The 23,229-nt window shown below is 47.1% G+C and overlaps 1 protein-coding gene across 2 annotated transcripts in view; it reads left to right on the plus strand.

The window, feature by feature from the left end:
• The window catches only part of gabbr2 (gamma-aminobutyric acid (GABA) B receptor, 2), a 55,526-nt gene that overhangs the window by 8,588 nt on the left and 23,709 nt on the right, over window positions 1–23,229 (plus strand). Inside the window, exons 1-3 of one of the 2 annotated variants that reach the window (XM_049751744.2) lie at window positions 4,507–4,834; window positions 7,754–7,891; window positions 22,667–22,837. In XM_049751744.2, the coding sequence (XP_049607701.1) occupies window positions 7,817–7,891; window positions 22,667–22,837 (246 nt within the window). In that variant the 5' untranslated portion in view covers window positions 4,507–4,834; window positions 7,754–7,816. Of the gene's footprint in view, window positions 1–4,506; window positions 4,835–7,753; window positions 7,892–22,666; window positions 22,838–23,229 lie in introns of those variants that run through there. The other variant, XM_049751743.2, reaches the window with a different exon arrangement.

Here is a 23,229-nt window from a genome sequence, read left to right on the forward strand (position 1 = left end):
CTCATGAACGCCATCGTCAGCGGGTGTTGCCGTGGCGACGCCGCAGGATGAAGTGAAAAGCTCATTTCCTCGGTAACCGGAGAAGACGTGCGGGAAAATTACCACACCGCAAAAGTGTATATGCGCAAGATTTCTTCAGCCCAGTGGCCACATGTGCGTTTTGTCTCCCACCTGTGATGAAACACATTGTCAGCCGCGAGGTGTGATTGACGAGAATAAATTTTGGGGGGTAGACGTTCCTCATCGAGATGACAGCGAAATGTTCAGAAGGGGTCTTTCGCACAAAGCACAGCACGCAAGAAGATATTGACATGATCATGTTGTCGACCTCGTTTCTTGAGTCTTGAATGCAGACTTGAATCCCAAAACTGAAACCCTACTCCTGATTTGCAACCCTACTTTTGCAAGCGCTCATAGTCATCACGGCATCGTACACGACGTTTAAAAGCTTTGCTAAAGCCATACAGTATCTCTCCGACGCTTCCAATGTTGCAGGGATTGATGCAATTTTGATGCGGAGCGGGAAAGGGGGGGGGGGGGGGGGAAGAGAAAGCAGCTGCGTGACCTACTTAGAGAGCCGTGGAATTCTGACAACTGGTTGTATCACACAAGATGAAAAATCTGGATGTGTGTGTTGTAGCACATTGTCTGACATGTTTTGTGTTGTTTTAAAGCCTTTAAGTATGTTTTGGGTCAAAAACGGCTGCATAATCAAGACACACACACACGCACACACACGCGCATTGCACAAAAAAAGGCCGTTCCCTCTGTCACCTTCTGTTTAAAGAAAAAAGCAATTTTCGTAGCGACCTTATACACAAATTAATTTTCCTTCCTTTTCTACCGCCTCACTCTTCTTCTTGTTCTTCTTCCTATGTCACCATGGTAACGCAGTGTAGCACGTCAACCCCTCAAACGTTGACGCCATTGTCCATCCAAAGTCGGACCGACCCTCGGAAAAATGCGAGCGGGGGGTTAGTGATTGGTGCGAATGATTTGCACCCCCCACCCCCAATTAGTCGGCGCAAACAGCGCTCGATGAGTCATCGTTTAAGACTTTGGCACACCCTTGCTGAGATGGCAAACAGACAACACAGTGAAAGCTTACGATGTAGGCTCAAATGTTAGCTTCAAACCAAAATGGCGAGCTTTCGTTGCCTTTTCAAGAATGACTTCTTGAAGCTTTTTTGGTGCATTTAGGCATGATAGACAATTTTGGTGGCCTGCCACTCGGCATCCTATGTGAATTTCCACCAGGATGAATTTTGTCTCTCATTTGTCATCCACCACCTGCCAACATCAACCATTTATCCAGACCTTTGATAGCACGCCATATCCAGTCCGGCTCATTCTATCTTCAGCGGGTTGAGCGTTTCATTGATGCCGAGAAGCCAAACGAGAGAACGCAAGCAAGGTTGACAGAATAGAATTGTGGGTCGCAACGTTAACCGCGGGGCCAGGATTCCTGTGAGGCTATGCCGCTAACGCGCTAACAAGATTGATGTGTGTGGACAGAAGAATTCCACAGCTGGCTGCAGTGACACACACACACGCGCACACACAATTCTGATCTATTTTTAAGCAAAAACACAAACGTTGCCTTTTTTTTTTACACGCACAGCCAGCCTCTCATTCGTCGACTTATCTGCGACGCATTGGTCCTTTCAGGCGGGGCCGAAAAAGGTCAACGGAAATATGTCCGCCTCTGAATGGCTTCTGTGAGATAACCAGCGCGGAGGAGAGACCACTGCTGGCAATGTCAGAGAGACGCACGCAAACGTGACTCGGGTACAGAGTGCACTCGGCCATTGCGTCCTTCTAAATCAAATTAAAGTCAAAGTGGAATTAAGTTCCGTAATGTGATTAGGTGTCACGTCGTTGATGTGACTGTAACGCGAAATGTATCATTTCTTGTGATATGACATCATTGTGTGACTTAGTGTGATTGCGCAATACATAGAATACAATATAATCGGCTACTGTTTAGCGAATGAAGTCGTGGGGTAGCCACGGTTGTCCTCGTGGGTGGATTCGAAAGGGCAGTTTGCTAGTCTGCCTCTTGTTATTTTCTCCGAGTGGCCTCGGTGTCGGCGTTGAGGGAGCAGATAGAAAAATTCCACTCCATCACCATTTGATTTGATCCACTTCATCCGGCTGTCGGATCAATGTCGACTCTCCTCGGGTAGTTGGGAGCTCGCTGTCTAAATATTACCTCCACAAGCAGCGGCTTTTAACGGTCAAACAGATTCAACTGGATCCTTAAATACCAAGCAAATGAGGTCAAAATATCTTACCAGCTTGATGCTAAGATAGAATGCAAAAGGCCATAGACTGGCTACAGGAAATTAGCATTGGTACCTGCTACTTTAACACAAATATGAAGTGATTAAAAATGGACAATTTGGTGGGGGCAACAAGGATGAACCATGATGTTGTGTGTGGCTGTGACTGTTGGGGCCACTTGCTGTAAACCTTGATGGATTATGCGTTTCTTCTTCAGCACCCAGTAAATTAGCTGTCAACGAACGAAGGCTTGACTAGCTCCTTCTTCTGCTTTTACGCTTGAATCAAGACGATGCTGATTAATGACCCCGACCAGCGCGAGGGGCTACAGTTGACTTTAGTCTCAAGTGCAAGCTCTCCAATTTTGACAAACTGGCCCCCGTTCATTTGCATACTGTCAAGTCAGCCCGAACGCATGGCGAGCTGCCAGCAGCCGCAACGGAATGCCATGGCACTTTCAGATTGAACAGTGTTGAACCCCTCACACACATCAACTTACTATTTTAAAGACATTTTCATTTGTCACAACAAGCCTAAAACATTTCACCCAATCAAATAAAGCCCGAAGCCTATTTGGCATCCTATAATAACCAATAAAGCGCCTGCCACAAAGGATTCGGCCCTATGTAGAGTTAGGCGACCATGAATTTAGACGTGTATATGTGCCGCTGCACCGCAGCTTGCTGATTGGAGTGTGCTCATTTTGCTATTAGATGGAGGACAGGTGCAGCTGCCTCTGTTTGTGGCGCTAACAAGACATTTCATCATGGTTAACGCCGACACACACACACACACACACACGCACACGCACACACACACACACACAAGAACTGCACAGTGGAGAAAATCTGCCTCAAAATCCAGACAGATTCACATCCTAAACCAAATCACGCATGATGTCAGCAAATTTTGCAAAACCTCAGCTCAGTGAGCCTCCAAAAGCGCTAGCTAGCAATAACAATACAATTCAACACTTGGGTGAGTCGTTTTACTGCATTGTAATTTGATTACAGAGTTGAATGGATATTCGATGACCTTTCAGCATGCGAGGCCGCCACGGCAACTGCATCCGTGTTAGCTGAATTGCCGCGCGCCTTCACTCGTGCTATCCCTTGGCCCTGCCCCGTGCCACCGCCCTGCCGTCAATGCCACCCAGACAGTTCTGTCTGATGACCGCCACCAACGTTATCGCCATCGATCATCTCCAAATGGGTTCCCAATGCCAGGAATGAGATGATGAGGGGGAAATAAAGTGGCGTAGTATTCCTCGACGCTCGGCTCAGGATTTAAGTGCTCTCGTGACTTCCTCGTCGTACCGCAAACCACTTAATGTGTTTGGCATCTCTCTCGGGAGACTTGGGGTGGAAGACGAGTGCGGGATGTATCAAGCTTTTTAGATGAGATCATGCTAATTTATGGGGTATTCTCGTAGAGTTCATAGAGTCTCACAAGAGTTTTGCTAGATACCAAACTTTGTACCGGAAGCACAAGAACCGCAAGACGCCATTGGTTGCTGTCATTTTAGACCCCTGATGGGTTTATTTTGAGTCATTTTTGTATGAAATGCCACTAAATGGTTGACTGAATTGATTTCCATCCGTGTGTGGACATTTTTGAAAGGAGGCCATGCGCTCAGACGAGCTACATGGCCAACACTTGCCCCTTCTAAATAAAGCCCATCACGGTGACCCATCTGATTGCATTTCCTAGTTCTTTTCTTTTCTTTTTTTCTTTTTCAATGGAAGTGCGCGGAGGTGCTGTTGTGGGAAATCTCATTCAGTTTGCCGGCTGACGGCTAACAAGGTCAAATGACTCCACAGATGAGGTGCACTGGCGGAGCACACGCTCACACACACTTGGACACACACGCGGTCCATCTGCGGGAATGGAGTGTCAATAATAGAAGAGTGAGGGCTGCTGATATCATTAGCGAGTGTGTGTATCACAACAAAACTAGTGAGATTGTGTCGCTATCAGTAGACTTCCTCCTCCTCCTTCCCTTCTTTTTCTTCTCTGTATCCCATGTTATGGGATGAAGCAATGATCAATTAAAAAAAATTATATATATATATATATATATATATATATATATATATATATATATATATATATATATATATATATATATATATATATATATATATATATATATATATATATATATATATATATGTCTTGTAGTAATAAGAACAAATTGTACGATATCCGTGCCATTCGCCAATCAGGGCACAGCGTACAAGTGAGGCGTTAAGCAATGACAGAGGAAATATAAATGAAATGTAAAATAGATGCGTATTTCGTTTAAAGGATAGGAAATACATTATGCTGATGAGAAGCGGAGCATTATTAAAATAGTCTTCTAACAATAAGGGAAAAATAATAAGAATTGTTGGTGGCATTAGCCAATCACGGCACAGCATACTAGGTGTTACCCAATGAGGGACACCATCGTTAGCTTTGCTTCAGCAAACGCTCGCCGTCTGATTAATCTCGTTCTTTTCCAGACGCCACGTAAACCAGTGCGCACGTATTTGTCGGCTGGGTTAAAGAGGTATTTTGAGAGTAAAAACGTGAAAGGAAAGACTTTCTATTATCAGTTAGTGTTCTGACAAGTTTGAACGCTGTGTGTTTGAACTACTTTGTTAAAACTCAGTTACTCTCTTTAAACATTTAGCTCGAGCTTTCCTTCGTGGCTAATTTAGCCCGCTATCTTCCACACATCCGAGATGCGATTTTTTTCGCGTAGGATACTTCTGCCATTATGTACACTTCTCACCCAATCATAAACCCAGAACCCGCCACGTCATGCATATCGTTGGCGCCAGAACCCGCTACGTCAGGGGTGCCCAAACATTTTCAGCTCGCGAGCTACTTTTGAAATGACCAAGTCACAAAGATCTACCCACTAAAAAAATTATTTTATATATATATATAGCTGACGTAATTTTCGGAAGTCCAAATGATCACACATGGAAATATATATATATATATATATATATATATATATATATATATATATATATATATATATATATATATATATCTCAACGTGAAAAAAAAAGTCCTGCCATTCCCTATGAAAGTGATACTTTTTTTAAATTTGCCCTTTTTATACCCTTTCTTAAATTTAAGAGAAAAAACAGGGACAATTGGAGGGAACTCGCGAGCGTTAGTGTTAGCGCCGTTTGCGCACGCGTCAAGTGTGAAAAAAAAACAAAAACATTTTAATGTCACGCGATCGACCAGTAGTGGCTAGGCGATCGACCGGTCGATCGCGATCGACGTATTGGGCACCCCTGCGCTACGTCATCCATTCGTTAGCACAACAATGGCGCTGGTGCGAGTGTGATTAAAGGTCTTTGTACGAATTCTCACGATTGAAGGTAAATATCCCACGTAAACAACCTGCAGTGCATGAATGAATAGCGATTTTTTGGCATTTGATGCACACGTGTTATAAGTCCATGGAATCGTTGTGTCCATGATTGAATCCATACAATTAACAGGGCCATGGTGCCGAGGTAAATTCACAGTATTACGTATGTGAGAAACCTTGCTCCGAGGGGTGTTGCCTCATGATATGTATGACGTACTGGCTTCATGATTGGCAGAGAAATGTATAATACCAGAAATATCCTACGAAAAATTTTTTTGCATCCAGGATACACAGGCTGTCTTTACAACAAATGTTGGATGTTCACTGAGAATATTTATTATCTATTTGTTCAATATAAACATACCGTATTTTTCAGACTAAAAGTTACTCCGGAGTACAAGTCACATCAGCCATATAATGCACAATAAAGAGGAAAAAAACATAAGTCGCACCGGAGTTTAAGTCGCATTTTGGGGGAAATTTATTTGACAAAATCCAACATCAAGAACAGACATAAACCAGCAACAACAGGCTAAACAATACGGTATGCTAACGTGACATGAACACAAACGAGGAGCTGAGAACGGGCCTGACGTAACATTAACAGTGATTCAAATAACTATAACATAAAGAACACGTTTATCAAACCATCTGTGTCACTTCAAATCATTAAATTAATCGAATTCTTCGTCCTTTGTGTAAACAACGCCGCGCATGCGGCTTGCCGCTGACGTCGGACTCGTCGTCAGTTGCAGTTCAAATTATTCGACAGGCCCATATAACTAGATACTATAAACTATATATTAAATAACAATAATATAAACAACAATTTTATCGAACCATCCGTGTCACTCCAAATCATTAAATCCATTGGAATCTTTGTCCTTTGTGTAAACACCGGCGCTTCTAACCCCGGAAGTGTGTGCGGTGCGCCGCTGACATCAGTTGCAGTTCAACTTATTCCTCAGGCCCATACAACTAGTATATATAAACTATATATCAAACTATAATATAAACAACAATTTTATCGAACCATCCGTGTCACTCCAAAGCATTAAATCCATAGAAATCTTCGTCCTCTGTGTCACTTAAAAAAACAACAACAAAAAAAACAGCTGTTGACTCCGGAACGCCATGCACCACTGACGTAAAACTCGTCGTCAGTTGCGGCTCCAATTATTCCACAGATCTACCTATATAACTATACTGTAGCGTTACCAAAGTACCAGGCAAGACGTGGGTATGGTAACCGGCTCTTTATTTCACAAAACAAGAGCTCAACATATGTGTGTGTGCTCCAAGCAAGCGCCGTGGATCGCTCCCCCCCCCCCCCCAATAACATGTGAAGTGATCAACTATACTAGTAAGTAATGTGTTAATGATCAAGTAAAAATGTGTGAATAATTTCACATATAAGTCGCTTGTGTGTGTGTGTGTGTTGTGTGTATGTGTGTGTGAGAAAGAAAGAGATTTATGTCAATGTCTTATTTAAATGTTTTTAGCTAAACTGCACATTGGAGACTGGTCAAACGCAATTTCAAACTTCTGTGGTAACCCTGTTACATAGGATTTTTGACAATAAAGTAAACTTGAACTTGAACTTGAACTTCAGAGTATGTCGCTCCCCCACCCAAACTATGAAAAAAAAAACGTGACTTATAGTCCAAAAAATACGGTATTTACACAAACTCTCTTTTCTTCTGCAGCTTCCCTTTAGTAATAACATCCTTGGCTCCCATGAGCTAAACCTAATATCACTTCCACTGGTCCAAGTTGGAAACTATTGATCTATACAAGGGTGCTTCATGGTTATTAATACCCATAATAGGCATGTAAACTTTGTTACACATTGCCTCGGCTCATTTCAGCCGTTGCCATGGCAACGTAACATCGGCGGAGAGTTGATGCTGTGGCAGTGTTTCTTGGAAAAAGCTCTCTGAGCCCAATCATACATTCTAAACATTTGTGGTGAAAAGGCATAAGAAAAACATTTTTTTTTTAAAGTGTTTGATAGTGGCAAGTATTAGGCTCTTCAACTGAACAAAGTAAATAAAGCAGACTTCATTTTCTTTTTTCTTTTTTTGTGGTCTGCAGTGTGACAACGCCAAGGGCCTGCGGGCCTTCTTTGACGCCATCTGCTACGGACCCAAACGCCTGATGATCTTTGGCGGCGTCTGCCCCTCCGTCACCTCTATCATTGCGGAGTCCTTGGAGGGATGGAACCTGGTGCAGGTACTAGCTAATTTCTAATGCCACCATTACTCGCAGTCTGTTTTGAAGATTGTCCTGACATCGTCTATTACGACATGCTAACAGAGTTGAGTACAATCAAGGAGCGGCATTGGTACGCTTAAGATGTCTCATTTTTATAAACTTAGCTATCCACACTAACAAAATTGTGGTGGAATGACTTCACTAGCATAATGTAAGCATATTGAACGAAAACAACATAACAGCATAGCATTAGACTTTTAGTTGTAATTAGTTGCTTTTAAACCTCAGACTATTTGTCAGATAATACATCTCAGAGGATGGATGGATGCTTCCCTTTGAGAAAACAGCTGCGCATCTACATTTTTTGCAGTGATTTAAATCAGACAGCCACATCACCTCCTATTTTAGTAGTATCCATCCATCCATCCATCCATCCATCCATCCATCCATCCATCCATCCATCCATCCATCCATCCATCCATCCATCCATCCATCCATCCATCCATCCATCCATCCATCCATCCATCCATCCATCCATCCATCCATTTTCTGAACCGCTTAGTCCCCACGGGGGTCGCGGGCGTGCTGGAGCCTATCCCAGCCGTCATCAGGCAGTAGGCGGGGGACACCCTGAACCGGTTGCCAGCCAATCGCAGGGCACACAGAGACAGACAACCATTCGCACTCACACTCACACCTAGGGACAATTTGGAGTCTTCAATCGGCCTACCAAGCATGTTTTTGGAATGTGGGAGGAAACCGGAGCGCCCGGAGAAAACCCACGCGGGCCCGGGGAGAACATGCAAACTCCACACAGGGAGGGCCGGAGGTGGAATCGAACCCGCACCCTCCTAACTGTGAGGCGGACGTGCTACCCAGTGCGCCATTTGTAGTATACAAATAAATATAAATACATCTAAATAAATCTGACTTTACTTGATTAGCATTTACCGCTAACAAAAGCATAGGATTATTTTACAGACTATGCAAATATATTGCTGAGCCTGGAATTCATTTGTGAGAGATTTGATGCAGCTGACCAAACCAAGCTTTTAGGCCTTAAATTAGCATTTATAATGTTAGCATTCTAAGCTAACGACCACATAGCATTGACCCCCTCCCCCCCCCCACTCTTTACAGTGTACTCCTTACATTCGAGCATGTGCTCAAAGCCAGCGATACATCGGCACCCCCTTTCCCAGCCGAATGGAAAAATGCTCCATCTGTGTCGAGCACCGCAAAAGGTTATTGGCCGGCGATAAGATAAGGCGAAAAGCCGCTGCCGCCAGCAGATAGCATAATTCAAGAGGCAGCGGCTTAATGCCAATGTCACATTTACGCCACGAATCTCCTTCTGCCCGCAATTATGGCCAACAAGACACCTCGCAGGAGAAAAGATTACACGAAAAAACATAAATTTCTTTCATTCATAGATTCAAATTGTTTCTTTGTGGAGATTTTTACTGCATCCGACATTGGACGTGACGATATATCAGGAAGGATTACTGGCAAAAGAGTCATCTCTATTTACTTTATGATGTGTTTTCTTGGCTTTTTATTGGTCAGTGGTGGCAGTTGTGATTGAGCCCTACAAAATCTGGCTGTACTGCACCCACCTCCCTGAATCCTACCAACAAGACACCAAGCAACTACCAAGTTGTTTTATCGAGCATTAAAGTCTTTTTTTTTCTTCTTTTTTTAAATACATGGCTACGTTTGTCTGCTTTATAACAGAAACTGCACTAACATCATCAGAGCAGCACTGGAGAATACAAATGGCAAGAAATATTTGTCAAATGCAAACACTTTGACGTGGCTGCCAAGTTGTTTTTATTTTAATTGCACAAATGAGATGTATAGCTCTTTGTTGAATGCCTGGCTGTTTGCTTAGCACGTATTTATCCAGCTGCTCTGTGTGCTGCTGCAGGGCTGCGAGATGATTAGCCCCTCCACTTCGTCTCGCAGCTTGCCACTGATGCTGATGCTGCTGGCTTTTGTTTTGCCTGAGCTGGACGTGTAGGCAATTCTCATAATATTGTAAGGGATCAGACAGTACAGCCAAGTGCGTAGCGACAGAGACTTTATTGTGGAAGGGTATGATGGGAATAGCTGGCGCTGGAGCGGCGATCTGGCTGGGGTGGACAAGCAGTTCTGCGGATTTTCGAATTGTAAAGTCAGTTTCTCAGTGACAGATGAGCGAAGCATCACGGGACAGACTGACACTCGGGTCTGCGCTGGTGGCGCTGATATAGCGCTGTCCATGATCCCGTGGCAGGTTAGGGCGATTCCACTGACAGGGGGGCGTGGTTCTGTCGCAGGTGGCGCCAGCACATGACAGAACCCCCCCACAAGGAACCAAAAAACAAAAAAAAAAGGAAGGCAATCCCCCGGGTGACCAGGTGGGGGGGGTCAGCACACCGCCAGACGCAGGATCGACGGACGCGGGAGCAGAAGACCCCGGTACCGGCGGACAAGACCTCCCCTGACCCTCACCCCTGGTCCCCTCGTCACTCCTCGGGCGCCCGCGCCGAGGACCCGGTTGGTCCGGATGACAGCGATGGAACTCCGTGATGAGTGAACAGTCGAGTATCCAGCGGCTCGGAACCCAGGAGCGGTGCGCGTCGTCATAACCCTCCCAATCCATGAGGTATTGGAGGCCACGACCGCGCCGCCACGATTGGAGCAAGGAGCGGACAGCGTAAGCTGGACCCCCACCGACGAGCTGGGGCGGCGGAACGGGCGCCGGCGCCAACACGCTCTCATGGATGGGCCGCACACGGGACACGTGGAACGTGGGGTGAACCTTCATGGACTCTGGAAGAAGAAGACGGACTGCGGATGGGCCAATCACCTTCTGAATAGCGAACGGTCCAACAAAGCGGGGCGCCAGTTTGCGGGATCCCGCTCGCAGCGGCAAATCCCGCGTCGAGAGCCACACACGCTGCCCCAGTCTGTTCTCCGGAGCCGGCGTCTGGCGCTTGTTCGCCTGGCGGGCGTAGCCTGAAACAGAGCGGAGAAGAGTGATCCGGGCCCTCGCCCAGGCACGATGACAATGGCCGACACAAGCCTGGGCCAACGGGTACGCCGCACCACGCTCCTGGTGGGCGAACAAGGGTGGCTGGTACCCGAAGACGCAGTGGAAAGGTGAAAGTCCCGTGGCCGAGCTGGGGAGGGAATTGTGAGCATACTCTACCCAGGGAAGCTGTTGGACCCACCCGCGCTGCATTGGAGAGACCTGCCCAGTTCCTGGTTCAGGCGCTCCGCTTGACCATTGGACTGAGGGTGAAACCCCGAGGAGAGGCTGGCCGTGGCGCCAAGGAGTCGGCCGAACTCCGCCCAGAAGGTGGAAGCGAATTGTGGACCTCGGTCTGACACGATGTCTTGTGGGAGACCGGGGTGACGAAACACCTCCCGCACCATGATGGACGCAGTTTGCTTCGCAGATGGGAGCTTAGGCAGAGGGATGAAATGCGTCATCTTGCTGAAACGGTCCACCACCGTGAGGACCACCGTGTTTCCCTCCGAGGGGGGGGGAGGCCCGTGACAAAGTCGATTGACAGGTGAGACCAGGGACACTGGGGAACCGGCAAGGGTTGAAGCAGCCCGACCGGAGGACGAGTAGACGTCTTACAGCGGTTACAAATTGAGCAGGTTCTGACGTAATCGCTGGTGTCCACTTGCCAGGTGGGCCACCAGAAACGCTGTGCAACCACGTACCTCGTGTGTGCAGCTCCGGGATGACAGGCCAGGCGTGAGTTGTGCGCCCATTGCAGGACGGACGACCGCAGGCCTTCAGGGACGAACAGGCGACCCTCCGGGCAGTTGCTGGGGCCGGGTTGATCGCGTGATGCGGCTTTCACTTGGCGTTCAATCTCCCATGAAAGAGCCGCCACCCGAACCGAGCTCGGGAGGATAGTGGAAGGCGGACCCTGTCCCTCCTCCCCACCAGGAAACAAACGCGATAGGGCGTCTGCCTTCGCGTTACGGGAACCCGGTCTGTAGGAAAGAGAGAAGTCAAACCGGTCAAAGAACAGAGCCCTACGTGCTTGTCTCGCGTTCAGTCTCTTGGCCGATCTCAGATACTCCAAGTCGGTCCAGATAATGAACGGGGTGGTGGCGCCCTCGAGCCAATGCCGCCACTCCTCCAAGGCCAACTTGACAGCGAGGAGCTCCCGATTACCGATGTCATAGTTCCGTTCTGAGGCTGACAAACGGCGAGAAAAGAAGGCGCACGGGTAGAGACGATCGTCTTGGCGGCTACGTTGAGACAACACCGCCCCGACACCCACGTTCGAGGCGTTCACCTCGACCACGAACTGTCTGTTGGGATCGGGAACTCGGAGGATGGGAGCGGATGTGAACCTCCTCTTAAGCTCCTGAAATGCCTGTTCTGCCCGTTCCGTCCATTTGTACGGGGAGGCGGGGTTGGTAAGGGCGGTGAGGGGCGCGGCCACCATGCTGTATCCACGGATAAAACGGCGATAAAAGTTCGTGAATCCTAAGAACTGTTGCAGCCGCTTGCGTGTTTCGGGAACAGGCCATGACGTGACCGCTTGCACCTTCCCAGGGTCCATTTCGATGGATCCCCCACGCACCACGTAGCCGAGGAATTTGACAGAGGAGGCGTGGAATTCGCTCTTCTCTGCCTTCACGTAGAGCGAATTCTCCAGGAGGCGGCGCAGCACCGCCCGAACATGCTTGATGTGCTCAGGTAGCGAGTGGGAGAAGATGAGGATGTCGTCCAAATAAACGAACACGAATTTGTCCATCATGTCTCATAACACGTCATTTATCAAGGACTGGAAAACCGCTGGGGCATTGGTGAGCCCAAACGGAACCACCAAGTACTCGTAGTGTCTGCTCGGGTTGTTGAAAGCCGTCTTCCACTCGTCTCCCTCCTGGATGCGGATCAGGTGGCAGGCGTTGCGAAGATCCAGCTTTGTGAAGATGGTGGCACCCTGAAGGCTCTCGAAGGCGGAAGAAAGAAGAGGCAGAGGGTATCGGTTCTTTACAGTGATCTCGTTTATTCCCCGGTAGTCGACACACGGGCGGAGCGTGCCCTCCTTCTTCTTCACGAAGAAAAACCCCGGTGAAGAGGACAGCCGTATGATACCGGCCGCCAGGGACTCCCGGATGTATTCCTCCATAGCCCGGCGCTCAGGAGCGGACAGGGAGGAGACGCGTCCCTTGGGAGGGAAGGTGCCGGGCAACAGATCGATGGCGCAATCGTAGGACCGGTGTGGAGGAAGAGAAGTGGCCCTGGCTTTACTAAAAACCTCTTTGAGTTCGTAATAAAATGCTGGGACATTGGAAATGTCGGGGCTGTACCTGGGCGGGGCTCTGCCGAGTGGGCTGGTGGCCGCCTTCAGGCACAGCCAATGGCAGGGTTCACTCCACTGCCGAACAACCCCCACTTCCCAGTCCGGCACCGGGTTGTGCTGCCGCAACCAAGGGTGCCCCAGTATGAGCTGCTGTCCTGGAAGGGAAAGAAGAAAAAAATGGATGGTCTCGTGGTGATTGCCGGAGAGCAGTAACTTAACTGGTTCCGTCACGAAAGCCACCTCGCCAATCAGACGGCCATCAATGGCACGTGCGGGAATGGACGGGCTCAGAGGGAGGAAGCCGACTCCCCACTGACGTGCCAGGTTAATGTCCATGATGTTCCCCTCCACCCCGGAATCCACCAAGGCTGCCACATTCTGGTCGCCCGCCGCAAGCTGGACACGTGCCTGTAGCGTGAGCGTGCTGGGACTGGGAGAGCCGGTGCTGGTCAAGCTCACGCGGATCCCCTGACGCCGCGTGAGCTCCGGCCTTTTAACGGGCACCCCGCCACCCGATGACCCCCCTCCCTACAGTAAAAACACAAGCCCAGTGAGAGGCGTCGACGGTGCTCCTCCGAGGGAACCCGGGCCCCTCCCAGATCCATGGGCTCGGCGGGTGGTGCGGTTGGCGGGTCCCCAGCAGACGGAGGAAGGTGACCACGCGGGTTCCGTGGGGACCTCCTCTCCCGATCGCGGTCTACTCGGGCTGCCAAGTCCATCGTGCCCTTCAGGGTTCGCGGGCGATCGTAAGAAACTAGTTCGTCTTTCATGTACTCAGCGAGGCCGTTGAGGAATGTGCTAACGAGCGCCGGCGTGTTCCATCCGCTGCTGCCGGCCAACGTCTGGAACTTAAGTGCGTACTCCGCGACCGATTGACTACCTTGACGCAGCGTCGCCAGTTCCTCGGCGGCGTCTTCGGCGGCGGAGCCCAGGTCGAACAGGCAGAGCAATTCCTCCGCGAAGGCGTCGAATGAATCGCAAGCTGGGGCCATCCTTTCGTATTCGGCCAGACCCCACAGCCGCGCCTCGCCCGTGAGGTGGGTTAGGACGAACCCGACCTTGGCAGATTCCGACGCAAACGTGACGGGCTGGAGGCTGAACATTATACGGCAGTTAGTATGCCCTCACGTGCTTGGGATCTCCGTTAAACTTCTCGATGTTGCCAAGGCGGGGCTCCGGGACGTCCACGAGCCTCCTGGCCTCGGCAGACGGGCGGTGCGGGGGTGCCATGACAGCCGGGGACGCAGCCACCGACAGTCACTGGAGGGCTTGGGCCATCTCCTGGTGCTGTAGCTGTTGTTGTTGACCAACCTCGATCAGATTCTGGATGTCGGCGGACAGGCTGCTGATGGCGGTCTCGGCTCGTTCCAGTCGGCTCAATGCCGTCTCGTTGTTCGCTGGCTGCATAGCGTTGTTCAGCCTGTACTGTAAGAGATCAGACAGTACAGCCAAGTGCGTAGCGACAGAGACTTTATTGTGGAAGGGGATGATGGAAATAGCTGGCGCTGGAGCGGCGATCTGGCAGGCAGTTCTGCGGATTTTCGAATTGTAAGGTCAGTTTCTCAGGGACAGATGAGCAAAGCATCACGGGACAGACTGACACTCGGGTCTGCGCTGGCGGCGCTGATATAGCGCTGTCCATGAGCCCGTGGCAGGTTACAGCGATTCCACTGACAGGGGGGCGTGGTCCTGTCGCAGGTGGCGCCAGCACGTGACAAATATTTTTGTCATTATATAGTCGTTAGAGTCTTGTCATTTTGGACATGCTGTCAACACACCAGTTTGACCTTTTGATCCCTGGGTATGTTTGACAACTAGCTGACAATAGCAAGCATAATTAAACTGCAAGCGGAGATAAGCTTTTTTTTCGAATGCAGGGATTTTTTTTTTGATTTTTTTTTAAAGGCGACTTGTTTGGGATCTCTAAAATATGCAGACAGTACCAAAATTCAAGCACATGCCAAATTTGGTGAGTGTTGGCCCATGATGAGGCAATCCAGTGATGATAACCAGCGGTTTGCAAAGCACTTTGTAGTAATGATGTCTTTTCTACTTCCTAACTCTCTCTGCATGTGTGTGAGGGGGAGTTGATGTTTCTCATCTTAGCGTGTGGCTGTGTCAGACAGTTAAACTGCTCTTAATCGATCGCGCCAGCTTTGGTCTTTTCCAAGCAGGCCGTCGCGTTGCTTAATGGCTCGTAATGGAGTCCGGCAGTCCAAGCGCTCGGAGCGCTCCGCCTTCTTTGCGGATTTCCTTTCAACCACTGGACGGGGTAAGATGACATTGGGTCAGTGTGACAATCCAAAATAACTCAGACAAGTTCTCTTTTTTCCCCACCAGTCTTTTTCAGGCTGGATAAGCAGAGCCAGTCACTAGTCAGTGAAAATCTCTTTTAAAGCATTCATCACACGCTTGTGGACACTTTGCATGTTTATAATGTCATTTGGAGTTCAAATTTGTATGTAAATTGCACGCATACAAGCCCAGGAGGAAATGGGAAACATTTACAGAGAAAGATAAGACATTGTGCACGGCGTGGACATGAAGAAAACAAATGTTATTCAACGGCTAAAAAAATCCATTGTGGGTCTTGGGTTCACAGTCATGCTATTTAGTAGATTATTTTGTGCAATTTGCAACTCAATATTGTGTTCTGCTTCCTTATTTTGTTGGGTGCAATTCCACTGCTGACACTAATTACTAACACTGAGTTTTGTTTGAAGATGTAAATTTGAAAGACGAATGAAAATAATTAGTATTTGAGCTTATTTTAGTTTTTGCCAAAGATTACTAAACAAGACATCCTCTTTAAGCCTGCTTTTTATGGCTACATGCTGTTTGTCATACTACTGTTAGGCATTGAGGCCTAAACTTTATTTGGTGGTTGGAATCCTCATCCAAGCAAGTTGCAAGGAGGGGGGGCTGGATATGGGGCCGGGACGGATGGTATTATGAGATATTTACAACTCGATAGGTTAACAGGAAAGGGTGGCGGCGGGGGGCGGCGGCAGGGAGTCCTGGGGCAGCGAATTTTGAAAGACATGGCGCGGGCTGCCACCACCCCTTGGACACCCTGCTGGCAGCAGGACGCGTCAGCGCACAAACACACACCGGCGCTGACCTTTTAGCGCTAATAAACAACATTAAATATGAATAAGGACATAATTGAAAGTAACCGCTGGCGCTATCGTCTTCCTCTTTCAACCTACACACACACGCAGTGATGTGCAGGCTGTAGTAACGCACACATTAGCCGCGTATAATACTTTGCCAGTAATAATCTTGACATTTACGGCGGCGTCATTAAGAAACTAAGCAAACTGCATACACGCCGAGTCGGGTCTTTGAACGCACTAATCAAACACTAACGTGGCTTGTATAGGAAAGTCCTCAGCTGGAAATGTTTAAATTTAAATCCCTCAAAAATCTCAAAAAGTCAGCAATGTGCTTTACTACCTGTAAAAGCTTGTTAGCAGCGATGCTAACAATTGTTGAACAATGCTAACAATGATCGAAATGCTAACGGAATGCTCCTAATGCAAAAATAAATTAAAAAAAAAAAAAAAAAAAGCAATTAGCATGGCAAAGAGGTGTTCTGACAAGCAGAGTTGTTGCCCAGAGGTAATCTGCTGCTTTCTGAAGTGCAGCCCGCCCGCGGGACCGCCGAGGCAGTGCAGGAAGATGCGGGGACGCCTTTTTACCGACATCACGTAGCGCGGCTAATGCGTCACGACGGCACGGGAGTCCGGGGAAGCAGCCGAAAAAAAAGCAGAGTCAGCTTTAATTCATGCACGCGGCGTCGGAACGCGTTCACGAATGCAGAGTTAGACAGCACACCAATGTCTTTGTTTTTAAAGAGGAGCAAGCATATGCAAAACATGACAAATGTTCTTAAAAAGAAGCTAGGTTAAAATAATAATTTGAAGTTAAAGTGGGAAAGATAGTTACAATATTGGTACCTTTAGCTTTCCTGGCCTAGCTGAGCCTTAACACCAATTTGTGTGTTGGAGCCCAGCTTAACTTCAACACATTTGGCACCGTTCACTCGAATAACGCCACAAGCCGTGCACTCGAACATTCTTGATCTGCGGTAAATTTCCAGTTCTTTTCTCATTGGCTTTCTCTCTGGGAGAGAACAGCTGGAGAGCACGGTGGTGGCCTCCCCGACGCAGCATCTGCTCATTAATCATGCACAGGCAGGCCATTTCAGGTTGCGCTATCAAATCTCTATTTATAAATAGAATAGCTATGAAGCCAGGTGACAGGATGCCATCGCTCAACAGCGACCCCCCCCCATAAGCTCCCCTTGCTCTCCACTCTTGCTGGGATTTCCTTCAAAACCTGGGAGACACACGGAGGGCATGATTAAAATTCTAAATGTTGCATGAAGCAATATTTTTTTGTACTTGACTATAATGTGATGAAAGTCAGAGACGATTAATTGAATATATGATTTTTTTTTTTTTCAGCACAGTGCACTCGTGGTCACGCAATGGAACCTTTCTGGGTGCTTGCTTCTGAGGAATGCCACTTGGTGATTGCTGCGTGGCTGATTTTGTTTGGCCATGAGCCACACAGATGATGTGGAATCTGTTTAAAATGATGAAAAAATGCATGTCTCCCTTAAAAGTAATTGATGGTTAAGGGGGATGATGGCAGGGCACAATTCCATCATTGTCCTTGAAAGCGGGGGGACAGGCCCGATCCGTCGACAGATGGCGGCGTGAAGAATGGCCACCATTGCTGATAAAGCTGCCTGCGGACGCGAGTGATGAGGGAGGCGGGGTAGCCGTGTTAACAATTTATGTCACGTCAAACTTATCGCGCGTCAACCTCAGCAGAATTACGAGTTGGCAGCTGGGGAGGAAGGATACTTCCTGGTTCTCGTATGTTGGCTTTGATTGAGGGTGCAAAGGTAACGTAAAACTTAATTTTATGGTCAGATTTTGCGAGGAGCTGCATGTCGATGTCATAAAAGTCCAACGTTGAAATGACGCCGTGATTCTGAGACATATATTGCTGCGTGTTAGCACTGATGGTTACTAATTGATGTATTGGAGGCTCTACCAATCAGCCTTTTGGTGTCAATTATCGGTTACTTTCTGGAGAGCAGAGACCTTCGGTGCAGTTTAACCTAGATCAGGAAGCACGCCGGTGGTCCTGAGCTTCATTCAATATTCAGTATGTGGCTTTTGCTGCGCTGCGGGAGTACCGAGTTGGAGAAACTTTTGGACCCAACACAAACGCTTGCAACTCATTAGGACCATCAAGATAGAATGTCACAAATGGGGATTGCAGCGGATGCTAAACATGATGCTTGTAAGCACTGAAATATTTCCGTATTTAAATTCCTCTCGGGTTTGTAACGATCCCACAATGATTAATTTTTCAGGGTTAAGCGCCGATCATTCATCAGCCCGTGTTCGATCGTTGCAGCCAATCATGTTTGATCAATAAGCCACAGGGATGGGCAAGGAAATACTTTTTTCGCCACCATTGAACAACATTTTTTTTCCCCCTTGAGGAAGATTGGCCCAACTGAGCGCGTTCAAAATGTTTTGTCGTCGCATCGACCACCAGCCCGGTTTCCATTTAAGCACTTATCGATATTCATACTTAAGGGTCTCGGTTGGTCCTCCTCTTCTTCTATTGAGTTAGTCGCATGCGTGGCGGTCTAAACGTGGCCGTCGTATCGCTTCATTTATTATCCACGACGGCCACTTCATTATTCAAAGGCAAACCGACCAGTTAGCCTCGGCGGAAGTGATTGGAACGGAGCCCCCGCTACGATCGATCGATGCTGCCAGATCACGCCGGCTCCTCGTTTAGGGACAGACTGACTTGCTGTTTAATGGAAGCTCATTTAGCCTAAGCTTTTTCATTGATTTTCTAATGGCTCGCTATTCCGACAAACTAGCGACATTGTTTGTTAATTTTACTCACTAGCTGGCTACTTTGCTACTGAACCACACCAAGGCGTTGAAACCCACCATCAGTGTTCCATGAAAACGCAGCTCTACTGCAACATTGCGCTGCTTCAAATGAACTGCGGATGACCCTGACAGTTTGAGGCATTTGGATCAAGGTGTGGCCATTTTCTTTAGGAACCCAGAGGCCAAACCTTTTGTCAACACCATCCATCCAATCCGGTTTGAAGGAGCACTGATGTTTACCGTATTTTCCGGACTATAAGTCGCTCCGGAGTATAAGTCGCACCAGCCATAAAATGCCCCAAAAAGTGAAAAAAAAGATATATAAGTCGCTCCGGAGTATAAGTCGCATTTTGGGGGCAATTTATTCGACAAAATCCCACACCAAAAACAGTCATGAACGAGCAACAACAGGCTAAACGATAGCAACAACAGGCTAAACGATAGGTATGCTAACGTGACAAACACAAACAAAGAGCTGAGAACGGGCCTGACGTAACATATAGAGTGATTAAGGACAACTATTACATGAATAACATGTTTATAAAACCATCAGTGTCACTCCAATTCATTAAATAGCAACAACAGGCTAAACGATAGGTATGCTAACGTGACAAACTCAAACAAAGAGCTGAGAACGGGCCTGACGTAACATATAGAGTGATTAAGGACAACTATTACATGAATAACATGTTTATAAAACCATCGGTGTCACTCCAATTCATTAAATAGCAACAACAGGCTAAACGATAGGTATGCTAACATGACAAACACAAACAAAGAGCTGAGAACGGGCCTGACGTAACATATAGAGTGATTAAGGACAACTATTACATGAATAACATGTTTATAAAACCATCAGTGTCACTCCAATTCATTAAATCCATCGATCGTTCTTTGTCAACAATGGGTGCGCACGGCTGAGGGCGCTTGCGCTTCAAAATATTCCACAGGCTCATATAACGATAGATAAACTATATTTTAAATAACTATAATACAAGCCAATAATATTATCAAACCATCCGTGCACTTTAATTCCATTAAATCCATCGATCAAATTCCTCGTCCTTTGTCAACATCGCCGCGCGTGCGCCCTGACGTCAGCCTCGTCTTTATTCCACAGATCTACTATATAACTATATTGTAGCGTTAACAAAGTACAAGGATAGACGTAGGTTTGGTAAACGGCTCTTTATTAAACAAAACAAACTTCCAAGCGTGTGGCGGCGTGGACTTCCAGACAGACCGGGCGTGCGTAATGGCCATGTCCGAGCCCCACGCACCGTTCGCGGACAGCCACTCGGCCGAGCGTCGGCCCCCGACTCAGTAGAGACCGGGCGTGCGTAAAAGCCATAATAGTTTTTCAAACCTTCTATGTCACTCCAAATCCTTAATTCCTTCAAACTCGTTGTCCTCCGTGTCACTTAGAAATGGTCACCGCTAATGATGGTAGTCCTTGTGTGGGCACGTTTGTATGTAAACAACCGGCGCGCCGCGCTACTGACGTCACTTGAAATAGTAATCCATTGGTACATCACGGTTCTCCAAACTTTCTTTCTGCTGCTCGATTACTGTTTTCAGCTGCATATTTTACAACTTGAAGTTTGTAACCTGCAAAATATGAGTTTCTTTTTGGTGCCATTTTTCTTAAGCCCACCCAGTTGATGAGTCACGGCCAACGGTAAAATTTAGAGCGCCCTCATCCAGTTTCGTCTGAAAATATATTTTTTTTTGGTTGTTTTATCAAAGTCAAAGTCTGCTTTATCGTCGATATATTTTTTTATATACTAAGACACACAAAGAGATTGAAATTACATTTCCACTATCCCTCGGTGAGATAGTACACATATGCATACAAGCATCACAAAAAAAAACCAAGAAGGCACTAACAATGAATAAATAAGAGTATTGAATAAATGATAAATAAACAAATAATAATAAATAATAATAATAAATATAAGAGGAGCAAAAATGGAGCAAGTGTACATACAGCAGACAGTGGACTTGGATATGGTGCTTTAAAGTGTTAATTGCTTTATTTGACGTTTTCTCTATTTTTTATGTTTTGAATATGTTCAAGATAAAGAAATAAAAGCATGTGAAGTGATCAACTATACTAAAAATAACATGGGAAGTGGTCAACTATACTTGTAAGTGATGTCTTAATGATCAAGTAAAAATTTGTGAAAAAAAAACATATATAAGTCGCTCCTGAGTATAAGTCGCCCCCCCACCCAAACTATGAAAAAAACCGCGACTTATAGTCCGGAAATTACGGTAATTGAAAGAGCAGTGGAGTCTTGAGCTAACGCTGAAGACCCCCGACGGAAAGGGCCCAAAATAGTCCTCGGAGCAGCCAATGTAAAGAACTCACTCGTACTCGGAACTCACTCGCCTGCCATGTCTCGCTCGGTCCCTGGCTCCCTCCTCCCCTTTACACCGAAGGTAATTAAAAGCGCTTGTCTCACGACAAGGTCGCGGAGGCACTCTGCAAGAAAAGATCCGATCCGAACCGCCAGCACTTTTACGACGATAAGATGACGGTCATCGGAGTCGTCATCTTTCCTACGCGTTGGCTGCACATCCTAATGGATTGCAGTCTGTTTCAAGTTCACAGAAAATGACACCCCAGTGCAGGGCTCACCTCATGAGCAGCTAATGCAGGCTTGGAAAAAAAATCAAATTGTGAAAGACTCAAACCATAGACATCTTTCTTGCAACACAAACGATTTTTTTTTGCTGCGAACTCCTTAAGCAAAAGTCAAATTTCAACAGCGCCAGCTAACTGCACCTGGTGACGAGTGGGAGATGAAAAGATGATGCGACCGTGATTCACCGAGAGAGCCGTATAATGAGGAGATCACAGTCAGGAGGTGCTTGAACTCTTTTTAGGAAAACGCTGCGAGGGGCGGACCCCGTAACGCCGCTGTCTATCGCTATCATGAATCACAGCCTGGTCTGCTACTCGTAAAGTGTGTAATTAACCCCACTGAGTCACACGCTTCCTTAAATCAACACCGATTTACGTTATCTAAGGTCTAATTTGCACCCATCGCACTCGACATTGCTGTGCAACAATCCACTGAAATATTGACCCCCGTTATCGTACACGTTGTCATATTGCGGCAAACGTCACATGCGCTCTTGTCCTCGTGCAAGGTGCCGCTTCCATTTTGCATGAGAGCGAGTGTGTGCATGTGTGTGCGCGCGCGCGTGTATGTGTGTGTGTGTGTGTGTGTGCGTGTGTGTGTGTGTGTGTGTGTGTGTGCGTGCATGCGCGCGCCTATGTCTAATCTCATTGCAAAAATTAATTACAGCTGTTTTTGGCTCAAGGGAACGCTGGTGACCTATTGCTAGAATTCGTGCATGGTGAAGCGAGAGAGAAAGGCAAAGCCAAACAGCAAGGAATGACAAACGACATCATTCCCATTTAACATTTATGCCCCCCCCCCCCCTTCTTTTTAACGATCTCTACTCTCTACACCATTTAATGCACATGTGCATTGAATCTTAGTCATGTTTGTGTTTTTTGTGCTTTTCAGCTGTCCTTTGCAGCGACCACCCCGGTGCTGGCAGACAAGAAAAAGTATCCCAACTTCTTCCGCACAGTCCCGTCGGACAACGCCGTCAACCCGGCCGTGGTCAAGTTCCTCAACTACTACAACTGGAGCCGCGTAGGGACACTCACACAGGACGTGCAGAGGTTCTCCGAGGTCTGTCCTCTCCTTTTGCTCTATTCACAAACAAAAGGGGGAAAAAACAGCACTTTGTATGTAAAATAAAGATGAGGATTTACGTATTTTTCATAAGAAGACTTGGGCGTCCCAGTGGAACGCGATGAAAATGAGAAAGCGCTCAGTGTTTTTTTTGGCGTGTGAATGATGCAAGCAGACAGCAGATGTACTTTGTTTCGGGCTAATGGTAAAACAACACAAACAAAATCAAACAAGAGTCCAAAGGGTGTCTATGCCCTCAGAAAATCAAAGCATCGCCTCAAAATAGCTGTTAGCTGTTTTGCGAATGTCAAAGTAGCCATGAATCGCGAATTAATTAATAGCTAACTTATCAAATACACATGTTCATTTTTTTTTACCGCTAACCACGA

Source organism: Syngnathus scovelli, chromosome 19 (assembly GCF_024217435.2).
Source record: "Syngnathus scovelli strain Florida chromosome 19, RoL_Ssco_1.2, whole genome shotgun sequence".
Classification (NCBI taxonomy): domain Eukaryota; kingdom Metazoa; phylum Chordata; class Actinopteri; order Syngnathiformes; family Syngnathidae; genus Syngnathus; species Syngnathus scovelli.